This window comes from Trichomycterus rosablanca, chromosome 20 (genome assembly GCF_030014385.1).
Source record: "Trichomycterus rosablanca isolate fTriRos1 chromosome 20, fTriRos1.hap1, whole genome shotgun sequence".
NCBI lineage: Eukaryota > Metazoa > Chordata > Actinopteri > Siluriformes > Trichomycteridae > Trichomycterus > Trichomycterus rosablanca.
Window position 1 is genome coordinate 4,194,181 of NC_086007.1, and position 27,291 is coordinate 4,221,471.

The window sequence follows — 27,291 nt, forward strand, 5'->3', positions numbered from 1 at the left end:
AGTGGTAAACCGGCGACAGGGTCATGGGCGGCCAAGGCTCATTGATGCATGTGGGGAGCGAAGGCTGGCCCGTGTGGTCCGATCCAACACGAATTACGATGACCTACTGTAGCTCAAACTGCTGAAGAAGTTAATGCTGGTTCTGATTGAAAGGTGTCAGAATACATAGTGGACTCCATGGCTCGATGAGTTTGTTGTGATTGTTTTGGCAGCAACAGGGGACCAACACAATATTAGGAATGGGGTCATAATGTTATGCCTAATTGGTGTATATTAAATACGTCAGTGATGTGATGAAGGGTTTCGGTTAAACGTTACCTATGAGCCTATTAACAGCCTCAGGTTTTCAGAAAGATTTTTATCCAAAGCGACTTACAATTATCATTAAAAACAATTCAAGGCGTTGAGAGTTGAGAGCCTTACTTAGGGGCCCAACAGTGGCAACTTGTTGGTGACAGGGCTTGAACCGGCAACCTTCTAATCTAGTCAAGTACCTTAACCACTCAACTACCACTGTCCTTAAAAGATAACCTGGACACTTAATTTATTTCCTGGGCACCAGGTTACTGAATCGGCCACCCCGAACACGTTTGTTAATCACGTTCATAAACCACATTAGATTTTCTCTAAATTCAATAAAATCACTGGCACATTTTTATACTTCGTGCTGAATCAACTGTCCGGTGAATATTCGTGCGTATGTTCCTGCACCTGTATCATATCATGTACATTAAAAAGCTCTTTGCTGTAATATGCTTCCTAAACCTGCACTGCTTTATTATAGTAAAGCATCGAATGTCAGTTTCAGCTCTTACGTCTCTGTACAGGTAGCGATTATAGAAACAGCCGCTTATCGAACCTTCATCCGCCTTTAAAATCTGCGTGTATCTGATAAGGCCATGCACCGTATCACCTACGAGAGCCGCAGCGATCTGTGCACCTTTAGAAAATTGCTTTATTTATTTAATTTTGTACACAGTGTTATAATTGACATTTTATTTCCTTAATTTCTGTAATGTTTCTTTTCTGCAAGGCCTTGTAGATGCTTTTGCATGAGCTGCTCAAAGTTGGGAGCAAAGTACATAAATAAGGCGACAATAGAAATGCAAGAAAAAAACAAATGTGTCATATTTTGTGCCAACGTGCTAATAGTTTGATCAAAAATTCAGATCATTACCAGTGTAAATACAAATACAGCAGCTCTGATTTTAAAATGTTTCAGGTTGTAATTTCGGATCAGTTCTCCATTTTTCCTGAATAAAAAAATTTTATGTTATTGCCCGTTTACACCAAACACCATGTGAAGATGGTAAAACAAATATGCATTTCTAGAAATGCCTTTACAACATTTTGTAAAGAATTACTTTTATTTCAGTTTGTAGGGTGTTTTGAGATCACCGGTAGTTATAGATCACCAGTTTTAACTACCAGGAGAGGCTGGTGGAGTTAATATTACAGGATGTTTGGTTTTCCTTCATTTTTTTAATGAATCATACACATTTTTTCCCTCAGTGTTTAAGAATGAATGCATCAATGAATGAAGACCATCTCGAAATACAGAAATACAGAAATTACATTTAATGGGTAAACCTTGGTAATATGGCATGACAGTGTGGTACCAGTTTACATTTACAGCCAGCTCCTAAATTCAACTGGCAATGCGGGTGGCACGGTGGCTAAGTGGTAGCAGCACTGTCACCTGACAGCAAGAAGGTCCTGGGTTCGATCCCCAGGTGGGGCGGTCCGGGTCCTTTCTGTGTGGAGTTTCCTCAGGGAGCTCCGATCTTCTCCCACAGTCCAAAGATGTGCAAGTGAGGAATTGGAGATACAAAATTGTCCAGGACTGTGTTTGATATAAACTTGTGAACCGATGAATCTTGTGTAATGAGTAACTACCGTTTCTGTCATGAATGTAACCACAGTGTAAAACGTGACATTAAAATCCTAATAAACAAACAAAGAACTGAGAATGCAAAGGTGCCACTGAATTCTCAGCTAAACCCGCTCATGTAATCTTGATTTGACTCACATTGTGTTTGGTGTAAATGAGCCCTCACTCTGTAAATGATTACATGGATTACATGTTCATGATCAAGCTGTTCAGTTTATTTGAATATTTTTATTAGTAATAAGAACCGGTTTCACATCCTCTTTACTCAGGCTACAAATCCAAATGTTAAACTGTAGTGAAGTTAATATTCCATTTTATATCCAAAGCATTAAAGAACTACTGTGTGGTGCATTGATGGAAAAGCACTTCTCTGTGTATCATACATCATATATCAGTAGAGAAATGTAACGTCACGGTTAAAGCAGAGATCTGAGTTTAGTCCGGATAGTATTATGTTAAAGCACAATGATCGTTAGGTTATTCTGTGTAGTATAAAGTACATTTAGGAACTGTTCAGTTTAGAAATTCTACTCTCATAACGTTAAAGAAACAAATCCATGCTTATCTAACATTACCAAACACCTGGAACAGAGAAGCAATCATGAGATCATATCAGACTTCTACTAAAGTTTTGATTGTGCTGTTTTACAAACCCATTTTTGTCTTGGTCATATGCACTGATAATAAAAGCACACGGTTTACTGAGCTCACTGTCGTGTTTTAAATGCTTTCTGTGTGAATAAACTTATTCTGGACCGGGTTCTTCTACACTGAGCACTTGTTTAGTGCATAATCTTCCATGAAGTCTGTGAGAAGCTGACAAGCAGGCCTGCTCTTGGAGGACTTGCATTTTCTCTCTGGTGGAACCTCCTCGATCCACGTCTTACTGTCCAGCAAGTATCTAAAGCTGTAAAAAACACATAGTTTAGTTAATAATTGTGGCACAGGGGGTTTTATTCTTGAAATAAATTTACTCGTAATCCGAGGTTGGAGTTTTCCCTTTTTTGTTTATTTTTTAAAAATATGATTACAAAAATAAGTATTTAAAGATTTGGGCATGCATTTATCGAAAGGATTTTGGGTGAGATAGACTTTCTAGGATAAAATGAGCCTTGGAGCTAAAGTACAATACACTTACCACTTATCCAGTCAAGGTTTGGGGGGGGGGGGGGGGGGGGTTAACATCAAACAACCTCAGCTTACCGTCTCTTATGGTCTGCCTGGAAGGTGCTCTCATCTTGCCCCATTATCAGATATTCTCCATCAACCTTCACGTCCACATCATCATCACATGAAAAGCGCTGGATTATTTCCAGTACTGAACCTTCTTGGATTTCAGCATGTTCACCTGTATTTTACACAAACAAATCCATTTTAATGATTAAAAACCAGTTAAGTACACGACAATTTACCTTAAATGTGAATACATGAGAAGCAGCAGGTTTAATCCAGACTCACCTGTCTGAAGCACTCGAGTGGTCAATGCGGAATAAGATTTAAACACACCATCATTGCTGGATTTGAGGATCCTGACTGTGTAAACTGTAAAATAAATATGTTTTTATTTTAGTCTGCAGTATTATATTTCAAAGCGTTTAAAAAAAAAAATACAAGTTGACGTACCATAATCGACGATGGGTTCGAAGCAGGCATAATTTTTCCGGGTGTTTTTCTCCATATTTTTACTGAAGGTGACTTTAAGGCGTGGACAGGCACCTACAGTCCAGAAAAAAACAGTAAATATAAAACAGAAAAATCAGTTCAGGTGGTATAAAAAGATAAATGCTGCTAGTAAAAATGATTCTATTGAACAAAACTTCTGAATGGATCAGCAGTGAAGTGTTTGACATTTAGAGTTCTCCAGTTTTGTGAATGATATGTAAAATTTGACTTCCTTACCCAGTAAACTAAGGCACAAAAAGGTACATGTCCCAGTAGAATATAACCCAGCACCTCAGGGTTTACTTATTTCACTTTAAGAAAACATGAGAACTGCTGAACCATGTTTTTGGCTATATTTATGATTATTATGAATAAAGACAATTTACAAAACTATCAGTTATTCCATCGTAGTTTAAATTTTTTGTTACTGTCTCATGCTTTAAACTCAATTTACAAATTTAAAGCATCTAATAGAAATATACACCGATCAGCCATAACATTAAAACCACCTCCTTGTTTCTACACTCACTGTCCATTTTATCAGCTCCACTTACCATATAGAAGCACTTTGTAGCTCTACATTTACTGACTGTAGTCTGTCTCTACATACTGTAGTTTCTCTACATACCTTGTTAGCCCCCTTTCACCCTGTTCTTCAATGGTCAGGACCCCCACAGGACCACTACAGAGTAGGTATTATTTGGGTGGTGGATAATTCTCAGCACTGCAGTGACACTGACATGGTGGTGGTGTGTTAGTGTGTGTTGTGCTGGTATGAGTGGATCAGACACAGCAGCGCTGCTGGAGTTTTTAAATACAGTGTCCACTCACTGTCCACTCTATTAGACACTCCTACCACTCTAATACCTACTCTGTGGTGGTCCTGTGGGGGTCCTGACCATTGAAGAACATAATGAAAGCAGACAAAAAAAAATCATGCAGAAAAACAGATGGACTACAGTCAGTAATTGTAGAACTACAAAGTGCTTCCATATGGTAAGAGCTGATAAAATGGACAGTGAGTGTAGAAACAAGGAGGTGGTTTTAATGTTATGGCTGATCAGTGTATGTACTAATTTTAGGTAAAATTACTCTTTATAGATTATATATTATATATATATCAATCACCATCTGTTAGCCTGGTAGCCATACAGAACAGGCCGGTTGTTCCCTTTCAACTGCTGCCTTTTTATTATCGCATGTACTAGCTGGCTTTGTTTGTCTCAGAGGAAGCATGTGCTAGCCAACATTCTTTTAATATCACTAATCTTCATGATAGGTAATAAACAGGGTGGCAGGGTGGCACGGTGGCTCGGTGGGTAGCACTGTCGCCTCAGAGCAAGAAGGTCCTGGGTTCGATTCCCAACTGGAGCGGTCTGGGTCCTTTCTGTGTGGAGTTTGCATGTTCTCCCCGTGTCTGCGTGGGTTTCCTCCAGGAGCTCCGGTTTCCTCCCACTGTCCAAAGACAATTGGAGACACTATAGGTGAACAGATGTGTGTGTGTGTGTCTGTGTGTCCGCCCTGCAATGGACTGGCCCCCTGTCCAGGGTGTTTCTGTGTGCCTTGCACCCATCAAAAAACTGGGATAGGCTCCAGCACCCCCCGGCGACCCTAATTGAATAAGAGGTTGAGAAAGTGAGTGATTATTGCTGCACCACCGCACGAACCTCGACGGGATCACATGCTTTCATACTCACCCTCAGCACATGTACACACGTCTGCTTCACACAGTTTGGTCAGCATCGGGCTGTTTTTTGGTGCAGTGTAAAACCCAGCACATCGTCTCTCTGTAAAACCATCATTTATTTTAACTCTCATCACTGTTAAACACCAAAGACAGAAGACAGTGAACACAGACGTGCAGTAACTTGTGCTGACCTGGATTGTAATAGTCATAGACAACTGCAACTGCTGGCTGGATGAGTCCGATAGGTATGATCTGTTCTACACGGAAGCGGACACACTGTTCCTCCTCTGTGATCTGCAAGAAAAGAGTCAGTTAGGACCTCACTGCATGATCAATCGTGCATGCAAATGATGCTGCGTTCAACTAAACCTCTGAATTAGGATTTCACTAGAAAACTAGGAATGTCCCTTAATTTCTTTCGGTATTAATTAAGTATCTATCTATCTATCTATCTATCTATCTATCTATCTATCTATCTATCTATCTATCTATCTATCTATCTATCTATCTATCTATCTATCTATCTAGGACTAAGTAAGTAAGAGAATAAGTTAGTAATGTCGATGTATTTGCTCTGATATATAATAAGGGAGTAAGTAAGTCAGTCAGTCAGTCTGTAAAAGTAATTAAGTAAGAACGTAAGTAATAAATACAAATAAATGGGCGCCCAGGTGGCACAGCAGGATAACTACTCAACTGGGCGCCATCTAGCGGGCACAATTGGCAGTGCCTGCAGGGAGGGATGACTGGAATATGTGGGCCGGGTCTTCAAACGCTGTGTAAGGACCCTGATTGGTGGATAGAGGCGCCTGTGCAGAGTGCATGGGTGGAAAAGTGTTCCGTTAAGGGCTGTGCAGGGGTCGAAGGAGGCGTGAGCAGCAATATACCCTCCTAGATTTCAAACAGGGATCCCCCAGCAGCAGAAGACAGATTGACTACGCTAAATTGGGCCAAACAAAAATTAAAAGGAGGACTTACTGGGCCTTGCCCATTACAAATCTTTTGTTAATAATATGCACTATAGATTGTAAAATCCCCAAATTCCTTATAGTCGTGCATTGAAAAACTACAATAAAAACTTTAATAAAGTGCAAACTCCACACTTTTTTTAATGTGGTGCAGGCAACAAATTTGGAATTATTGTACATCACAAAAATCAATACAATGAACAAGGTAAAACAGTCATGGGGCTGGACACATCTTGCTAAAGAGAGAATGAGGCGCGATCCCCAACACACTTGCAAGATTGAACAAAGGAAATAGAACCAATTGCAGATATTTAATCCAGGTAAAACAATAATGTGGCGAAAGAGCCACTAACAAAAAGGGGTACAATGGCAAATAAAAGGTGGCAAAATGATTAGAAACAAAGTAAATCTGCAATCTGCCTCCGTGCCCCCAGTTGCTGGTCAAACTAGACCACACAGGAACACGAACATGGAGCAGCTCTTGGACGATTGTCGTAATGTTACAACAACATTATTTGTTTTGTTTTTTCCTGTTACTGTCATATAAAATGTATGAAAAAGCTAATTATATAAATAATATGTATAAGAAAAAAGCATCTACAAGGAAATATTTAACACCGTCTTACCTTATCGAAGTAGAGAAACACTTTGTTGTTGTGGATCTCATAATGGTCGATGTATTTCTCTGTGCCCTTTGCATTCTACAGAGAAAAAACTGTTTTAATAAGAACAAAAGTGGCCAAAATGGCCAAAAGTATGTGGACACCTGACCAAGAGCTTGTTGAACATCCTATTACAAAACTATGGACCTTAATATGAACTTGGAGTTAATCTATGTGGCCATAACAGCCTCGATTATTCTCGATTATTCTGGGAAGGATTTTGACCACTGATGTTGGGCATGAAGGCCTCAGACTTTAATCAACATTCCTAATAAACTCTAGGGTCACTGGATTCCCACCATGTCTTGCACCATGCTTTGTGCCTATAGGCACAGTTATGATGGAACAGGGGAAAGGTCGATATGGTTGTCATGGTGTTGGAAGCATCAAATTTGTTTTATACACATATTAGTAATGGGAGTGGTCGAGACTCCTGAACTCAGTTAATCGTAGGGGTGTCTGCATACTTTTGACCAAATAGTGTTATGTAAAATATGTTTAAAACAAAAGGGATTAGTTTAATGAATGTACATCTTCCAGATCCTGAATGTTTGGTGTGAGTCCACTCAGGAGTGAGATGTCCACCAAGACCATACCACTGGAGTTTCCATTTCTCAACCTGTAAGGTGTGTGAAAAGGATGATTATATTTTTGCATACCACAAATATAACGTTTACTTTAATATTTATATATATTTTTTTAAGACACAAAGGCTTCAGAGAGTTTACAGTATATATGATAAACAAGTGTGATGTGGATGATGAAACCATTGCATACCCGACACACACTGTATACAAAAGTTTGTTTTCTTTTTTGGGCTCTTCCGGAGCTTGTCTCTTACGGCGGGTGCGCAAATCAAACCAGTCCATCCTGCTCATGCCCTCATCTCTCTTCTCATCACTGTCATAGTTATAGTAATCATCCAGCTGCTCCTCATCTTCATCACTGGATACTGACAGAAAACAGAAAATATGGTAAGACATTAAATAACATTGTTAAACCTCTTAATATCCACTGAGCCACAAATTCATTTAAATGATGACAGGAGAGAATGTGGATGCTGTTGTGTAGCTTTTATTACTGTGTTTAATTAGAATTGCTCCCAATCTGATTTACAGTGGATTTAGAAAGTATTCAGACCCCTGAACTTTTCAGACAATTAAACCATCGATCTACATTTAATCACCCCCAAAAGCATTGTGCAGATTGTAGTGCAATATATACAAACAAATGAGCCAAACATTGTTAGATTTGTTTAATATCTTGGCCAACTGTGCCCTTTGTCTTTAAATATGCCATTATATTTAAAACTGTGAATTTGTGGGTCCATGTAGGAAACAAAGTAAATAAATATCTATCTTTACATACATAGCTGCTTTATTCTTAGGTGTACACACTCTTCATACACACCACCCTTGATATAAAAGCTAAAGTGTGTTTACTAGAAAAGCCCTAGAGGTTCAGAAATGATGCTCACTCACAGTATTCAAGCTCTCCATCCACTTTAACACTGAGGTGAAACTGATCACAGTGGGACAGGTCATTCTTCAGAGATCTGTACGTCTGTAAAATCTGTAACAGGAAAACACAGTGTTACTGATGCTAAGCTTTTTATCCACAGCCTGGTTAAGGTATTGGTCAGATTTGGATGGTGAAGTTAGTTATTTAATAAAGTTAGTTATTTAATGTGTACACTAGTTACTTATCACATGGTTTAGTATATCAGTTCATTTGTCAATAAGTTAGTTTGATGAATTAACTGTTTGGTTAAGGAAGAAGTGGTTGTGAATTTGAGCCATACTCAGATTTGATTAACACTTATGCTGTGAAAGTGTTATTCAGACAGTTCAGACAGTGAATCATTTGCACTTTAGCGCTTGAATGAAGCGTTTGTTTTTTTTAACCAAAAAGCATTTATTTTACTTTTTATTTATAAGATAACTTGGTGGCAAGTGTAAATTGACAATTTGCAGACTAGTTGGTGAGTTAGTTGACTGGTGAGTTAGTCGGATGTGATTATATTCACAATTTAGGTAAGCATTAAATCTAAAAAAACACTGAAGGTACTGAAGGTAGTCTGTGGCATGATGGTCAAGAAGAAATAGAAATAGGAGTTTTGAAAGATTACTTACCGATAACGTTCCTTTTCCTCGGCCCCTTACATTCAGAACCACTTTACCCACTTCTTTTACCTACAAACAAGCTTTGCTTACAAACTGAAACTGGAGTTAAAATACATTAAATAAAAAGACTTTTGGTCTGGAATTGGTTCCTCTTACTTCAAATGCTGTTTGCGTCAGCGCGTTGTAATTGTTCAGACGTAGACTCTTCACATCCTTGTTGTTTACACAGATTTCCACAGACAGGTCCAGGTTCTCCACCTCGCTGTTTTGTATGCTAAATTTGGACAGAGCCTCCAGGGCTACGACTGTATCCTAAAGAAGAGATGATGTTTATGTGAGAAAATAAATTAGGGTAACGATCTGACACCCTTAATCTAAAGTAAACATGAATGTATATATCATGGCTGTCTTTATATTTTAGTGATTTATGTAAGTGTTCGTGTTCTGTGACAATGTTATGATGACACTGAATGTTCAATGACAATGTAAAACTAATTTTTGGAGGTTCTTGCACTTTATGTGACCCTTCAGACACATTTCCAGCATACGGTGACAAATTAGGTTTTAACCTGTTCTTGGTATAAAAAAAGCCACTGGTTCATATACTTTTAAGACCTCTGCATATGGGCACAGTGGAGTAATTAGTTGGTGTTTGTTTATTAGGATTTTAACGTCATGTTTTACACTTTGGTTACATTTATGACATGCAGGAACGGTAGTTACACATTACACAAGATTCATCAGTTCACAAGGTTATATCAAACACATATCTTATATCTTGGACAATTTAGTGTCTCCAGTTCACCTCACTTGCATTTCTTTGGACTGTGGAAGGAAACCAGAGCACCCGGAGGAAACCCACGCAGACACAGGGAGTGTGTGCACACTCCACACAGAAAGGACCCGGATGTATGTGAAATGACTGAATGTTTTGGTCATGACTGTAGAGTACCTGTGTGGACTGGAATCCACCGCCGTATTTGCGCTGTTCGGTGAGCCAGGTCGCAACCCGCAGAGCATTCGGTTTATCTTCCATAACTACGGTCGACAGCAGGCCGTACGCAGCGGCTTCCACTGAGAGCGGATCTGCTCTCTTCTCCACGTCTGTCATGTTTTCTCTGACATCCCAGAAACAGCGTTCTGAGGGACAAAACCAACCACATGACAAGATTTGTATAGTGTTTTATATACAGTATATAAGAATGTCTGAGATTAAAATGTTTGGGCAAAATGCAAAGGTTGTGAAGTAAGAGTAACATCAGACATTACCGTTATCACATTTTGACATGTTGATCAGCTTCCGGTGAGCTTGCTGGGCGTCGGGGCTTTGAGCATTGTGCAGACACAGTGCGTATGCTGTAATGGCCGTAGCATAAGGGCTTTCCAATGTGGCTGAACGCGAAACCAGATACGACCTGGCCTTCTCCATAGCCATTCTCTACAACAGACACAAAACATAAAGACATGATTAACTATTAGCAGTATTGTTATTATATTCTATGGCAAATATTTGTACTCAGCAGGGCATGCAAACATCATTTAGACCAGCTGTGCGCCCAGCTGCATGTATTACCAATACTGTGTCTGTTCCCAGTTCATACACTTTTATTGCATGTTTCATAGTTATAAGAATGAATGCAGTCAGGGGCACATCGTCCGTCGATTTCCCAACTCCACCCTAAAACAAAGATATTTAAAAGCTAGTTTTATTACTGTGTAGAAAAAACAACTGTGCATCGTTTTTAATGATTTATAAACATGTTTATGTATATATATAATATATATATAATATATATATGTTTTACACACAGATTATAATTTGGCTGTTTTCCATACATTTATTAGGTATGTCAGTTATATCTTTATTATATTTGTGTTAGTGAAACAGTGTGCACATACTTATAGATATTTTTTATATAATAACCGAAATGTTGGGTTCTTTTAGAACTTTTTAGGTTAGTTTGTAAAGCAAAGTGTATTTTCCAGCATCCAAGTCATACACAGAACCAGGTCCAGTTTGTGTAATGAGCTACAGCTCATGAGGACAGACTTTGTTGGTCAATAAGGCCATTGGAATGGTTTCAAAAGCCTTCAAAAAATAGACAAAACTCCTTATTTTCTCTGCATTAAATTTGTGTCTACCTTCATTCCAGTGTCAAGGAGTGGATTGGGGTCGTCCCACGCTCCACTGGCTTTCTGTTTTGCTATCAGGTAGGTCAAGGCCTGCAGAATGTACAAGTCATTGACTCTGATAATGTCCCTTGATTCTGTCAGCTCCTTTGCAATGAAGGCCGTCAGCCTGGAAAGTAAAATCAACAGCAAATAGCAAATTATTTTACATAGAGAGAACAATATTACTACTCTCATCATGCATCACAATTATTTAATTAAAGAGAATTAATGATAAATTACCACATGCTGCTTTTTGAATGGCGGAAAGTCCCGTACGAACCATCATCCTTCTTGAATGTTAGAACCCGGTCATAACCTGTTACATAAGTACATTTCTGTTTGTGACAGCATAACTAGTGCATCACTAGCATTACGCATTATCATTGTGTTCTGTGTTGGCTGACCACTGTTTATTAATTCCTCATACCAGAAGAGCTTTAGAATAGTAATAATTCAAAATCAATGCATTTTAAAACCACACTGCTCCATATAAATAAATAAGTAAATAAATAAATAAATAAACACATAAATAAGTAAATAAATAAATAAGTAAATAAATAAATAAATAAATGAATAAATAAATAAGTAAATAAATAAGTACATAAATAAGTAAATAAATAAATAAGTAACTAATTACATAAATAAGTAAATAAATAAGTAAATAAGTAATTAAATAAATAAGTAAATAAATAAATAAAAACTTGTTAATGTAATACGTGGCAACATGAAAGAACTTGATTTAAAACCAGCATTGCGGTTCTGTGTGGAGACTTGGCACCAGTTTCAGTCAGGTCTGGAGCAAGCAGTAGCAGGTAGTGGATACCAAATGTGAATCTGTTTTTGGTGGTTGTGGTGAACAACAGCCCAGTTATCAGGATGTTAAAAGCTTCTTGCAGGTTGTGTCTTTAATTTCTACCACAAGCATAGAATACATGAGCATAACAACTACTGCATAAAAGATGATGGATGTGAAGACCAAAAAGCTTCTATGAATGAAATAAGTTTGATGTTTTTATATCACTCCATCATGCAAAAGAAAAAGTTGTAGCCTAGCGGTTAAGATAGTGGACTAGTAATTGAAAGGTTGCTGGTTCAAGCCTCATCACTGAGCAAGGTCCTTAACTCTCAATTGCTTAGATAATATACAGTCACAGTACTTTAAGTACTGTGACACAGTACAAACTGCCCTGTTATAATGAAATGATGAACTTGGTGGAGAAAGTTTAACCCGGCTTCACCTCATGGTGTTCTTCACTACCGCCTCATAACAGGACACTTTACTGGTTGTGGTCTGTCATTTTTAATATAATACATGAATCTTGAATTTAAAAATCACAACACACACCAGCTTGGATCATCGTTTCGGCCTCCTCTCTGCGTTCTGCTTTCAGTGCGAGCCACTGGTTGGTGGCATCCAGGTAGCGCATGGCGTGAATGGCGGGAGACATCTTAACCATGGTCTGCTCGGCACAGCCCTTAGGCAGCTGGATCAAATTATTCACCCCCTCAAGATTTAGGCAGTTATTCACCGATTCCCCCATCACACCGCCTGGAACACACCCACAGAAACAAATAAAGACCTTTCACATTTATCTCATTAGTTTCATTTTTTAAAGGCTTTTACTAGTTACAGTGGTGTGAAAAAGTAATTGCCCCCCCAAATGTTTTGTTGAAGATATTTTAAAGAAAGCAAAACATGACAACACAAATTGAAGCATTTTATAAAACAATCTCATTTATTTAAGACATTATTTAACATATTTAATTGCCCTTTGTCACCCAATCAACCTTTTTACCAAATGGAATTGTTGAGCCAGTTTAGCTGACTAAACAGAGCTAAGCTTTCCTTCATCTAGTCCATTTTCCCTATAAGTGCAGTATAGACGTATTTGTAGGAAAGCAGTAAACTGTCTCACCTTTAAAACTCATCATTGTTCTCGAATCATCTCCCAGCATTTCATCCTCTGGGGCTGGAATGTCAAATTCCAGCTTCTTATCTGCAGTAATAAGATAGCTGACACATGATGATGATACATTAAGGTTATAAGGTTATGGTTATACATACGTTAGGTTGAATATCTTACTCTGTGCATTGATGTTATGTTCTGTATAGATGGAAACTATTTCACCCTCTCCCTGTGAGTGGAAATCAAAAGCAGCATTTATATCAGTTCATTTACAGTACATAGAATTATTCAGGATTTTTTTAACCTCCTCTAAACGGCAGATGTACATTATGCTGTATTATATTGTACAAATACTGATGCAGATTAAACCATTTGTGCAAAATCTAATATACAATATTGTAATGTGCAATACCTTAATGTGCAATATGTGCAATTATTACATGTAATAATCACTATGAATTTTTCTACATGTGCAATAATCATAGCTACAATAAACACTATGTACATATTTTGGCATGTGAATATTAATATTAATATATGTAACTTTTAATATGCCTATTTCACTCATTTGCATTTTTACATCCTTCATTTTATATATGCTCTAAACCTGTGGTGTTTTTAGGATGAACCAAATGCTCGTAATGTTGTTTTTCTATACACCCTGGTGTACAGTGAAATGACAATAACATTAATCCTGAATCTCTTGAATCTTGATATGTAAATATCCCAGAGAGTCACTTAAAAACATTTTTGGAAAACATATTTCTGTATTTATAAATCTGTATAATTTGCATTTATGAATTATATTTCTACACATGTGGGTCTGACAGGGGTGGCTCTAGCCATTTGTGGGGGCTGAAGTGTAACTCTGAAATAAAAACAAATTTAAATAAATAAATAAATAAAACAGTGTTTGCATGTTCTCCCCGTGTCTGCGTGGGTTTCCTCCGGGAGTTCCGGTTTCCCCCCACAGTCCAAAAACATGCAGTCAAGTTAATTGGAGACACTGAATTGCCCTATAGGTAAATGGGTGTGTGTATGTGTGTCTGCCCTCAAGCCCGGATAAAATAAGGAACTTGTGTCAGAAATAAAAACTGTCCAAAATTCTGGTATGAAGTCCAGATCTGTTGTGGCAAACCCTAAATACAGCCTGGTGATGGATTGTTCTGTCTGGGGTGAGTTACTGCATTGCTTTCAGTGATTCAGAGAAAACCAAAGCCACTGTGACCCCGATTAAGATAAAACGGTGGTAAAGACATGACGTATTTCATTAAATAAACTCTAAATTAATTTATTTATAATAGTTTTACAGACTGTACAGTACCACCACTCGGAGCTGTTTCTTTATCTTGTCACTGATGCCCTGAGAGGCGTATGCCAGCACGTTGATGGGGATGTTCCCGATGATCAGAGGCACCACGGTGAAATACACCGACACAGCAGACTGACCGTCCACTGTGACCTGCTGCACCACATCTTCTCCACCTGCACTGCACAGCCCTTCCACCTTCTTCATCTTCACCGTCACCTAAAAACATCAGGTCAACATTCATCTGGTGAGCATTTATACACATTCACTGAAATGTGTCACATTTATCATTTACACCGGTACAAACACGTTTTTTTTTCCTCATGACTAGAAATAATGCCACACTGTCATCACAGCTACAACAAAATGGTTCAAACTATTTATTTTCCTCATGCCAAGCTTAGCATGCTTAGGTAGAGCTGTGATCTAATGATTGTGAAGCTGTGATTAGGGTGCTCGGGTGGCACAGTGGTCTATTTCACTATCCCAGGGTTTTTCAAACCCTTTTTTTAAACAACCCAAATTTTGTCCATGATTTTTGCTGCAACCGAGGCAACACAAACAGTGCATTAAAATGAAACACATAATGAATTATACTTAATTAATGAACATGGTGGCAATCTGGTCCCACTGTGGTTTACAAGATGTAACATAAAGCCGTTCATGGGGCATTCAGGTACAAGTTAATTTTATGTTCAAACACCTGTAAAAATTTGTTTATTTAATTATTATTATTTTTCTCTGTGGCCCATTTTTCTGGCTTGCAGCCCACCCAAGGGTGGCGACCCAGGCAAATCTCAGAGATGCTATAAAATGTACATGGAGTATGTTTAGTAGTTAAGGCTAAAGGTTAGTATGATCATTACCTTTAAACTCTGCTGCTTGTAGTTGTAAACCACCACTTTCACCTCGAGCTGTTCGTTCCTCTTCACCGAGTATGGCAGTTTCACTGATATAAAAAAGTCTTGGAAGACTTTCAGTGGCTCTGGCTCTGCTATGCAAAAACCTGAGAGGTTGGAATATGGTAAATGGAATTTAATGGTTACAGCAAGGTCATCCCAAATTAATTATTAATCTTTTGGTCAATGGATGTTTCCTGATGTCTCCTTCAACCACTTTAGCTTTTTTTAAAGGGACTTAAATGTACAGTACATGTTTTTTATGCTAGAAAAACACACATGCAGTTTGTCCTAATTTGATATAACTTTGATCCTTAAGGACTAATTGTAAAATTCTACCACATTGAATTTCCCATAAAAAAATGAACACTAAACGTATGAAACACGTCCTTAAAAGGGAGTCACCTTAAGCAAAGGGGGCGGCACGGTGGCTAAGTGGGTAGCACTGTCACCTCACAGCAAGAAGGTCCTGGGTTAGATCCCCAGGTGACACTAAATTGTCCATGACTGTGTTTGATATAACCTTGTCAACCTTGTGATGAATCTTGTTTGATGAGTAACTACCGTTTCTGTCATGAATGTAGCCAAAGTGTAAAACATGACGTTAAAATCCTAATAAACAAACAAACCTTAAGCAAAGGTACATTTAAGTAACTTGTTTTACTAATCGCCCCTACCTTACCCATCTTACAGAATCTTCTTGCTATAACATTAAACATGTTGTCAAAGCTTTAGAGAGGTACCTTGTGTTGAAGAAATAGCAACAGCTTGGACCTCCCATGTGGTTACAGAGTCAGGAGTGACTATGTTATGCCTGGAAGTGACGAACAAAAGAAAAAGTCACCAAATAAGTGTGTACATTATAAAAAAGACGCTACTGTTCCTCCTGCACAAAACATTAACTTATGTGTGTATTGAATAAATGATTCATATGCTATTACTAAAAGAGACATTTTAAACAGAAAGGTCACATATTTAAATAAACCTTTTAACTGTCATCTCAGTTAAGCTCTAAAATATGCTCTTAAGCTTTATTTAAGGTTTTTATTAGCCATACCTTGTGTAGTTGTGTAATACTCAGACAAGGTTGCAATAACCAATCAGGTTGCATGAAGAATCAAGACTGCTAATTGTGATGTTCCGAGATTACAATTACAGTAATAAGACTTAAGCCAGGCATGTCCAAAGTAAAACAATAAATTATACTAATTAAAAATGTAAATTCCCCTTTTTACCAATTGGTGACAGCAACACTGTAAGTACTCAGTTATGAGAGAATGAGACCTACTCATTGTTATGATGTGATAAAAGCGACACAGGTTGTAGAAACAACTATTAACGGAAACAAAATTTAACGTGAATTTGAGTGGTGGAGTGGAGAGCACTTATGCCCGGTAATAATTTAGTCATTCTTTTAGTACATAGAGCCACGTTTAGCTTTATTTTTGTAAATGCAGAAATTCAGATAGCTTGTTCTGTATGTTCTGATTTGTTTATCTGAATGCTCATATTTGGTTGTTGGACACAATTGAGATGAAGTTTTAAGTCTGATCTGTGAAGTACCTGATGTTGCCCGAAGCATCTGCCTCTAAGATCGTCCACATCCAGGACTGAGGAAAGAAACTGCGGAGGTACACAGAGGCCTCATCAATCTCATCTACCTCTTTTCCACTGTTGATTGCTTGATTAAAAGACAGAATTGAATATGAGTATTGTTTAAGACTGACATTTTTCTACAAATCACCTCATTTTATTAAACCAAAGTATGCAGGACTTCAATCCAGGTATGCAATAAAGTTCCTGTCTACATTCTGGATGGAGACACAGTGGGCCTGAAGGTCTGAGGATTGGCACAGTCTTAGTTTTATTTTTCTGCCGTCTTACCCATTAACATGGTACTAATAGGTTAGGTTGTTGGTTGAATTGGGTGTATGGGGAGAAATTGTTTTCTTGATTTTTTTCTGGGATTTTTGATTGCTGTCATCCTGCCTCTTACTTGCAATCGCTCAGGTTTATTAACAGTAAAGGGAAGTGAACACTGGTGTCTCAGCAATGCTCTCACTACTGATATCCTGTGGTTTTCTTATTTAGTAGTGCTGTTATAATGATCATCATGAGCAGTTATCCTGCACTGTGGCACCATGTGGTCTTTGGTTTATGTTCCTGTCTTGATTATGTTAAGGCAGATTACATTAGAGTTCCTGCAGCCATGGTACCTTCACGCTAATGCAGCGGTCCCCAACCTTTATTGCAGCACGGACCGGTTTCATATAAGATATAATTTCATGGACCGGCGGAGGCAGGAGGATTAAAAAGAGAAGAACTTCTATGAATGGAAAATCAGAGACAATAACACTCGAAGAGTATTGGAAATTCAATTGCTCTTGTAACGATATGATTCTTAATGATCTTTTTTTAATTGACTGGTCAGTGGCTGTCTTGTGGTGGTTCCTTTCATTTAAAAGATGGGGTAGAGGGGGGCTGACAGCAACAGATGGATGGGCTATACACAGAATGAAATAGATCTTCCTTTAACAAAGCCAGGAGAAGCCACAGATTATTTATTAAATAAAATGCATGCTGAATAGCTTTACTTCTTCCTAAGCCGCTTATTCTTCTCTGCAGAAGAGCTTTCTTCCTGAACGTCGTAGCAGCCTCACAACACTTGAGGAAAGCTTCCCGACAGCTTTGGCTCTTGTGTGCTGTGTATCTCCACCTGTCTTTACATGACTTTGAGGTCAGACCCATCTTCCTTCCATCCTCACAGCACTTCCTGTCTGGTAACTTATAGCTGTTGACTGAATACAAGAAACTTAATGTTCATCTTGTATAAAATCATTCAGGGTCAACTGAAGCTATGAAGACTGTTAGTGTGAAAGATCTTACCGAGAGCACTGAGGTCTCTCTTGTGTCGATCACGCTGCTCATAACATTTATGCGCTGATTAGGAAAAACAAAACAGTTGTTGATCACCTTGATGCCACTATGATGTATTTACTGTTAGTACATTTATTGAGATATTACCTGTCACTATGGGTGCCATCTCTGTGCAGGTACAGATGAACGTAAGTCCTGCGGCTTCCAGAACAGACTGGGAGTTTTCTCCTCCACCAATGGAGCATGCCAGATCATACGAGTTCATGTACTCAAACATCTGTAGGAAGGTTCATTTTGATAAGAACACTTAACCGCTTATTATTCCTTACCTTTTCCATCTTTTCCCTTCCCTTCCCTTTCCAGACCAGGATGTTTTACATCTTGACTTGTTACTGCTGTGTCAGTCTGCTCAGGATTTTTACCATTTAACCCAGTAAACATCCCAGTAAATTCCTCAGTAAACATGTATGCACATGTATGTATGCCTTTTTTAAAAAATCAGATTTGACTTAAAATCCATGATCTGTAGCATCTTTCAGTCTGTTATGTATTAGTATAACATGTAACCTTGTCATTACCTTTTGAGGGGTGAGTTTATCCTTTGTACTGAGGATGTACACAGCTGAATCCACTGCACTGAGAGCCACTTTAGTTCTGGCATCCGTCCTGATTGAAACATCAAAATACTGTGCAGGTTTCAGCTCATTGAAAGGAATTATTTCTACCTGTGGATTCAAAATGTAAATGTAATGTTATGCTATTTACTGTACCAAAACCAAAACAAAGTTACATGATCCAAAGCCTGAAATGATCCTGGTCAGTTTTACTGTACCTTTCCTTTGCACACATCTTTTACGTCCACCCACACGGAGTCGGCCACTATTTTGCCCTGTTGGGTGTAGTAGTAGGCCACCAGCCGAAATGAGGGCACCATGTCAGAAGCAAACGGCAGGTTTATGGAGGTCAGCTCGGTTCTCTGCACCCTGTTTACCTGCAGCGTTCTGCCTTTACTCACAATCTGCACAGACAGAAAAACATGAACAAATTTAAATGTTACTTCATCTGTAATTGAATAGAACTTGTAAAAAACCTGTGTATCATCACAATCTATCATAGAAATGTTTTAATATTGAAATTAAAAAACCCAACACAGGTTTTAAACCATATTTATGATTAAATAGTTTTAAGGAATTATTTAGTTACACAGAATCTTTAACGTATGGGGTGTGTATTCTTAAAAACCTAAGGGTTTAATTCTCCTGACAGTAATGTAGGTTATTTTATTTAACATGTAACTAGTGGTGTTAATGCATCATAAAATACATCAGCCAATCATGTTACAATATGCAAATGAAGGCTTAACAGCACTGTTTTACCAGAAGAAGAATCCATAACAAACGAGTGTTTCAAAAGATTGTCTCAGCTGATAAACAGACAAACTATTCACCAGGTAGTAGATGTGTGAAGGTCTTGCATTATCAGATTGAGTGATGTCTCTGAATGTAACTTGCAGGTTTTGTCCAGGCTGGAGGATCTGATGCTGCAGCTCCACACTTAAGTAACTGCCCCCCTCATCCTTTATTGCAGTGGACTTCAACTTTGCCTCAGTTATTATGATATCTCCATCACTTTCATCAGGCTGAACCTGTCAGAGACACAGAATTTCAGGACTAAGGATATAAACATAATTATCAGATATTTCATATTTAAAAGCAGAAACTGAGTTTAAACAAATCATAATATATACAATTATATTCAATTCTTCTGTCTGGGATGGGACTTGGAAGGTGATGACGATGTTCCCCATGCTGTCCCCACTGCTCGTCCTAGTCAGAAGTGTTTCAACCAGATTTGTAGCCACAGTGGCTTTTATTTTCATGTTAGGAACTCTGGAACCATCTGGGAAGGTTGTAGTAGCCTGCAGTACAACAGAAGAAAGATTTAATTTACCAATTTATGTTTATTGTGTAACTACAGATCTGTTCCTTTACTACACAGCTACAAGAAAATAAAAATCCTTTACTGAGGCTTTGACAACATATTTATATCTAACCATTGCAGGAACCTTTATAAAACTGTTTTTCTATGACAAATTTTCTATTTTTTGTGTTTTCTGAAAACATTACAAGAATATAAACTTTACACTAATCTGTGAAAGTTTAGCAACACTATTGTCAAGTCCTTATTAGACATTTAGATGCTTGGATTGAATTCTACTGTATTGAAATCAATTGTCCTCTTATTAGTACATTTATAAGTGTGTATTAGTATGTATCTTTGTATTCAAGTTTTCTAAAGCAGAACACTTACCAGAATGGAGAACATGCCACCAGGAGAGAAATACTGCTTAGTTCTGGACAAATCAATGATGTATGGGGAGGTCACGATCTTCACCGAGGAACTCTCAGCTTCCCCCAGTTCTCCACCTGCATTAGCCAGGAACAAACCACACACAGATGGGCTGTACCTCTACATTACACCTCTCTGTACAAGTATTCACAATACAAAATCCAGCCGAACGGTGGCAACACTGAGTTTTGAAATGGGGAGTTCAGAATCTCAGTGCTGGTGTGCTAGTGGAATATCCCGCTGCGCCACCTGAGCGCCTATGTTTTAGTTTTTAATTTCACTTGCCCTCCCACTTTGGATAAAATTGCGTACGAGTTTGAATTCTGTATTTTATATAGTACAGATTTGAACATATTTTAAACCCTTGTGTTTATGTTAAATGTAACAGAACACATTACATTTTAAACAGTGTTTTTAGTATTCAGCCATTTTTTCAGCTCATCCCGCACGTGTTATCTAGGTTATAAGGTTTAATGTATTTTTTTAATTGGAATAAAGAGAAGATATGAATGATCTGACAGTGTGAGACTTGCTTGCTTTTTCCAGGACCGTAGCAGCTATGTAGAGGTTCAGTCCCTCTATTTGTGCTTTGCTCTGATTGGCTGCGGCACTCGTTAATTCAGAGGTGAAGACGATGACATCTGCATTGCCGTCCTCGACCTAAATTAAAGGAGTCAAACCTAGTTTGTTAAAAATTGGCAAATTAAAAAAAATATATAAATAAAAATATATTAAATAAATAACTAAATAAATGAATAAATAAAGTAAAAAAAACCTTATGTTGTGTGTAGTGTATTGTTTAAGTATTAGTAAGATTATTTTAATCTACATAATGGTAACAAATCCCAAAGAAAATTATAATTTGAAAAAGAAAAAGTATAAGGAACAAACAAAAAAGGACAAAAAGTCCAAAAAAGGAAAGCTTAAGAAACATAAAAACTCTAAATAAATAAAAAGAATAAAAAGAAAAGCCATTTTACAGCATTTAAAAAAGCAAAAGAATATTAAAAAATAAATAATACAGAGGAATGAACTAAGGAACAGCCAAATAAATGCAAAAAAATGCATTTACATTATTATTATTATTATTACTCATGTGTGAAGTGCATTTTAAGACATTTGTGCTGTCTGTTGTTAAGCTGTTGTAAAATATTGTAACAGATAAGAAAAAACAGTTAGCACAGAATGGAGATTCCAAAGTCCAAAACCCAATGTGATATGACTAGAGCAGTATAAAAAGAGGCCCACAGTTCAGTTTTTTTGTTCTTCAGCTATTCCACTGCTGTAAGAACCCACGATCGTGCCAATAAATTCTCCAATCCAGTCAACTGTAATATATATATATATATATATATATATATATATATATATATATATATATATATATATATATATATATATATATATATATATATATATATATTTTTATTATCTGACCTTAATTTTTCACAACAGGTTTATGATCAATTATTAGAGCCACTGTTGCATTAGCAGTCCACAATATTCATTACTAAAAAGGGAAAACTAACCACAACCTTTTACTTTACTCACTGTGATCTGTTTCTCAGTGCCTAGTAGATATGTTCTCTCTCCTTTACTGTCAACCAGTCCGAATCGTACGTACGCTACCCCATTTACACCTTTCCCATAGGTGTACCTATAAACATCAAGCATCATCGATGTTACCACAGTTTACTTATATGATCATTCCATGTACAGTATGGTAGGACACGTACCTGGCAGAGATACTGAAGGCAAAACTTGCGCTGTTCAGTGTGTGGTAAGGTTTTCGTGCCTGAATCTTTACCTCAAATGAGGGCAGAACTGAAGGACAGACCAAAGAGGGATCCGATTAAAGAAGAAACTACATATTAGTTATAATCAGGCTGGGCCATTTCAGTATTTAATGTTCATGAATTATTATTACATTCAGTATTTTATTAAACAACATTTGTGACAATTATAACATTGTATTTGTTATGATAGGTGGTGGTGAGGTCAGAATAGATATAATGAACTGATGTTTACTTGTCTGCCAGATATGAGCAATGGAGGGGCGGGTGGGGAAATTCCCAAGTGCCTATATTCTAAAATTAATATTAATATATCTGTGGTGTTTCTGAAGTAAATTATACTTAGTATATTTCCCAGTACTCTACTGTAGAATTGTCTTACCTGGTATGAACAAGCAGAGTCACTTATAGGCAAAATATGTTAATGAAGTCCCCTAAGATAATAAAGTAAATACATCCTGAACACTGCATTTTAAAAGTAAATCTAAAGCTGTTTATGACAGTAAATACATTTTGGTAATGGGAGCATGGTGGCATAGATGGTAGAGTCCCACACAGCAACATGGGTACTTAGGACGTGGGATCAATTCTCAGCTCTGGATACTGTTTGTATCCCCTCCCCGAATATGGATTTTTGCCCAGAATAAAGTATTGTTTTGTCATTTTTGGATTCCATTATTTTCATTGCCTGTAAGTGTTTATGCAGTCATGATGACTGGTAGTTATGTAACAGTTTTGTAGTTATGTAACATGTAACAGTGAGCCACCAGCTCTCTGCCCTTTATACTGACCCCACATGCTTTCACTTTAACTTTAAATTGTTCTTTGTGAAAAAAAAAAAATAAATAACACAAAAAATAAACAGAATTCAGTTGAGCTTTGTCTCTGAGCAGGTTTGATCCAGATTTTTAACCCTTACCATACTCTCGAACCTCAAACTCGACCGAAGTGCTGAACTTTGGGTAGTTATTAAAGTAGGCTGTGATCTTCCAGTGACCAGACCTAAAAATAAAATACATTTTACACAGTCAAGTTAAAGCATCTGCAAGCAGTTCTTGCTTTAATTGTACATGAATCTTCCCATGTCAAAAGTATGTGGACACATTTCCTAGATATTGAACAACTGTTCAGACATGGTTTAGGGTAAGACGTGAAGAAAGTCCTGTACTGAGCCAGGGTTTGATTTCTCGCGTAGGTTTCCTCTGGCTTTCCCTTCCAAAATTCCAAAAAAAGACATGCAGCCAGGCCCCCAGTGTGTGTGTGTGTGTCTGTGTGTGTGTGTGTGTGTGTTTGCTCTGTGATGGACTGGCATCCCCTTTTGCCCAATAAACCGGACCCATTATGATCCTGACCAGGATAAAGCGGTGGTAAAACAGACAAGAAATAAATGAATGCAATTCTGCACTTGTGTAGAATGTGAGTACTTGTGTTTGACTTACAGCTCCACATCTGGAATAGTGACACTTTTCTGCAGGATCTGTTCAGATCTCAGAATATGACTGTGCACTTGCAGACCTTTGCTGTTCTGTAGAGAAATGAAAGTCTGTTTAGAATAAATCGGATACAATGAATATTTGAATATTTGGAAACAATGTCAAATGTAGCCAAAAAAAAAAATTGGGTTCATTTGGAGTCAGTGTGCCCATTCAGTTCCAGTCCAGGATACTTACAAATATTTGAACATGGATGAGATCATTAATGGGAAGCATGTAGTTATCTAGAGTAAAGATCCGATACCTCGCTGTAAAGACACAAGCACTGTTATAAGCCAATACAAACAATTTAAATTCTATTTCATTACAGTAATCTGAAATTAATTTGTTTGTTTTTACCTTGTTCTCCTGGATTATAGATGGGTTTGTCGGTTTGGATAAAAATATAACCCTTTTTGGTTGACAGGAGGATGTTTGCCATCTTGGAACCAACAAACAGGTCTCTACTTTCAGCTACAAGTTGGACATATGGGTCTTTCTTTTTATTGTCATTGCTGTAAAGTGTGGGGTCAACCTACAAGAGAAAAAGGTTTAAAGGTGTTTGTTGATAGTCAGTGTTTGTCACTGATTCATTTATGTTTTCCATTAATCCTGGTCAGGGGCAACTTCAAGCAGCCAGGCAGTATCTTTTGCTTTTTTAGGACATGAACAGTGCATCCAAAAAAAATATGAATGTGGGGGGGTGGATGTCTATTACAAAACCATAGGCATTAATATAAAGCTGCACCTATAATGTGGCTGACAGTCTTCAGGCCTGTGCACAGTGGCACAGGCACGCACCCTAAGAGGACATTTATTTAATACACCTGTTAGCATTAGATGTGTCTAAGACACCTAAACTCAGCCATTAAGAGAGTTGCCCACCTTTATTTGACCATATACTGGAGATAAATTTACAGTGAATTTAACATGGATGCCTTTTTGGGGCTAATACCAATTGCCAATTTCTTTTGATAATCTTTGCGCATCATAAAAATGAAATTGGCGATAAGTTTCAGTCAAGTACTTGAAGCATAAAGTGCCTAAAGACTCATGCAAGCAAGGTATGCTTATTTTATTTACATGTACAAAAGCACTAAGCAGATGCTTTCATCCAAAAACGACTTACAGTACAGTGACAGTACATTGTCTAAGCAATTGAGGGTTAAGGGCATTGCTCAAAGATCCAAACAGTGGCAATCTGGCAGTGGTTGGGCTTGAACCAGCAACCTTTTGATTATTAGTCCAGTATCTTAACCACTAGGCTACAAAATGAATCGTTTATAACCTCAGTAAAATACTGGCAGTTACTTTACTTACATTACTATGTTCAGACTTACCCTAAGTCTCACCACATCCTGATATTGATTTCTTTCATTTAATGTCACAGTTTTTCTCTCAGATATGACGTCTTTCATATCCTTGAAGTACAGAACTACGTTGACGTCTTTGTTGGCTCCGTGCACTTGAACACTCACTGTCTCCTCTACACCCAGATGAATTATATTTGGGGCAGTAATGAGGCACCTGGAGTATAAAACAACATGGAACTCCAGGTTACTCCAGGTTGAAATAATACGGTAGGTTTTACAGGATAAATAAATATATAAATATATATAAAGAAAATACCTGAAACAGATGTGTTATTACCCACGGGGTGTATCAATTATATTTAATAGGACAAACATGTTTTTTAGATAAATTCATACATTAAAAAGATTTTATTCATTAAGTATCATGCATTTTGGTAATTATTTTATTTGATACTAATTTTAAAAATACCAAAGCATGTAAATATGTTCTTTCTTTAAAGCAAAATGAAATTAAAAGGTCCCTGTTGCTAATAAAATTTGGAGAACCACTGCAATAATGTACTGCCCAGGATTGTTAAAATTCATAGCAATTATAATCATGCACACTGTGTTGCACAAAATACTTTAATGCATTAAAACCAACACTGAATAACAAAATGCATACAAAAGCTCTCATGATAATGGAGAAGAATAAAAGTACTCACTCTGGTTTCTGTGCTTCTACAGCAAGACAAACAAAGCTCAGAAAAAAAAGGTGAAACATTTCTTTTACTTTGTGCTCCATAGTTACATCTCTGGTGTTTAATCCTCCACAAACAAGTCTACAGGATCTGACTGTCAACACTTTAACCAAATCTAATTCTACCAATCACAGTCCTACATTAACAAACTGGACAAAAAAAATAGGAGAAATCACATGATTTCCCAGAAACTGACCTGGGTTTAGGCCAGGCACAATAGCAGGGGATGTCTCCTGAAACACTGATTGAGCAAGACCGTATAAGATAAATATCTGAGGTATTAGAATGGGAAGAAATGAAAGAGAACAGACAGTGTGACAGATTTGATTAGGAAATTATTTGACAATTTGCAAATTTGGATCCTGATATTTCTGCCCATTCGTCTTGGCATAATTGCTCAAACTCTCAGGATGATGACAAACAAACATTCAAGTAGATATTTGCACTAAAAGTAAGTTTATTAACAAAATCTCATATGAATGAACACTTGTGACTGATCAGTAGAAATTGAAGACATTAAACATTTAAGTACCAAATTTGAAAAACTTAAAGGAATAAGTACACCGACACTGACACTCCGAAGTGCAATGTGCTCACATCTCTCACTTGTGGAGGAAGTGCTTGTAGCTCAGTGGATAAGATACTGGACTAGAAATCAGAAGGTTGCCGGTTCAAACCCCACCATTGCCAGGTCGCTACTGTTGGGCCCTTGAGCAAGACCCTTAATTGCTGAGACTGTATATGGTCACAACTGTAAGTTGCTTTGGATAAAAGCGTCTGCTAAATGCTGAAAATGTAAGTGTAAAATATCAAAAAAGGAAAACAAATGAAGAAAGTAAAATATTATTATTATAAAACGCTTATTTGCCTAATGCCCCTACCATTTGAGTAACTGGTTTTATAAAAGAAATCTATGAAGATCTGTGGACTTTTTTGGTTTTTGCACATTCAGGCAACAACACCACAATATAAAGCAGAGACCTGTTTCTTCGGTTACATTTAGACATTAATTGGTGCTTTTATCCGAATTAACTTACGAGATTAAACAAGTCATACAAATGATGGTGGCTAAATGCTCTGCTCAGGGGTCTGCCAGTGCCAGTTCTAGTCGAAAACAGCGCCTGTCATGGTTTGGGGCATCAATGCCTGGGCAAAGGTCATCTACACTTCTGTGACTTCAGCATTAATGCAGAAAAGTACATTGAGAGTTTAGAGCAACATGTGCTGCTTTCAAGACGTCGTCTTTTCCAGGGACGTCCATACATTTTTCAAAAAGATGAAGCAAAACCACCTGCTGCACACATTACAAAGGGTGCGGGTACTGGACTGGTCTGCCTGCAGTCCTGACATATAGATGTGTGGAGAATTTAAAACGTACAATGCGACAATGACAACCTCGTACTAGTGTACACCTTAAGACGTGTTTGCAGGAAGAATGGGAAACAATAGCACCTGAAATGCTATATC

At 37.6% G+C, this 27,291-nt stretch overlaps 1 protein-coding gene across 1 annotated transcript; it reads right to left on the reverse strand.

The window, feature by feature from the left end:
• Positions 1–1,555: 1,555 nt before the first annotated feature.
• Positions 1,556–25,932, reverse strand: c4 (complement component 4). The gene is made up of 41 exons (XM_063017213.1): positions 25,789–25,932; positions 25,112–25,298; positions 24,132–24,306; positions 23,970–24,040; positions 23,739–23,824; positions 23,219–23,301; positions 22,243–22,330; positions 22,058–22,163; positions 21,040–21,166; positions 20,468–20,583; positions 19,905–20,075; positions 19,605–19,802; positions 18,990–19,175; positions 18,736–18,882; positions 18,305–18,434; positions 18,167–18,220; positions 17,875–18,078; positions 16,844–16,961; positions 16,024–16,094; positions 15,248–15,387; positions 14,397–14,600; positions 13,250–13,301; positions 13,082–13,162; positions 12,511–12,714; positions 11,406–11,481; positions 11,136–11,292; positions 10,567–10,671; positions 10,263–10,431; positions 9,946–10,133; positions 9,150–9,305; positions 9,003–9,062; positions 8,352–8,442; positions 7,648–7,822; positions 7,402–7,489; positions 6,835–6,909; positions 5,432–5,534; positions 5,251–5,340; positions 3,515–3,607; positions 3,350–3,433; positions 3,095–3,239; positions 1,556–2,798 (listed from the first exon to the last, which is right to left on the reverse strand). The coding sequence occupies exons 1-41, from the start codon at positions 25,866–25,868 to the stop codon at positions 2,657–2,659; spliced, it is 5,076 nt and encodes a 1,691-aa protein (XP_062873283.1). The 5' UTR covers positions 25,869–25,932; the 3' UTR covers positions 1,556–2,656.
• Between the last annotated feature and the right edge of the window lie 1,359 nt (positions 25,933–27,291).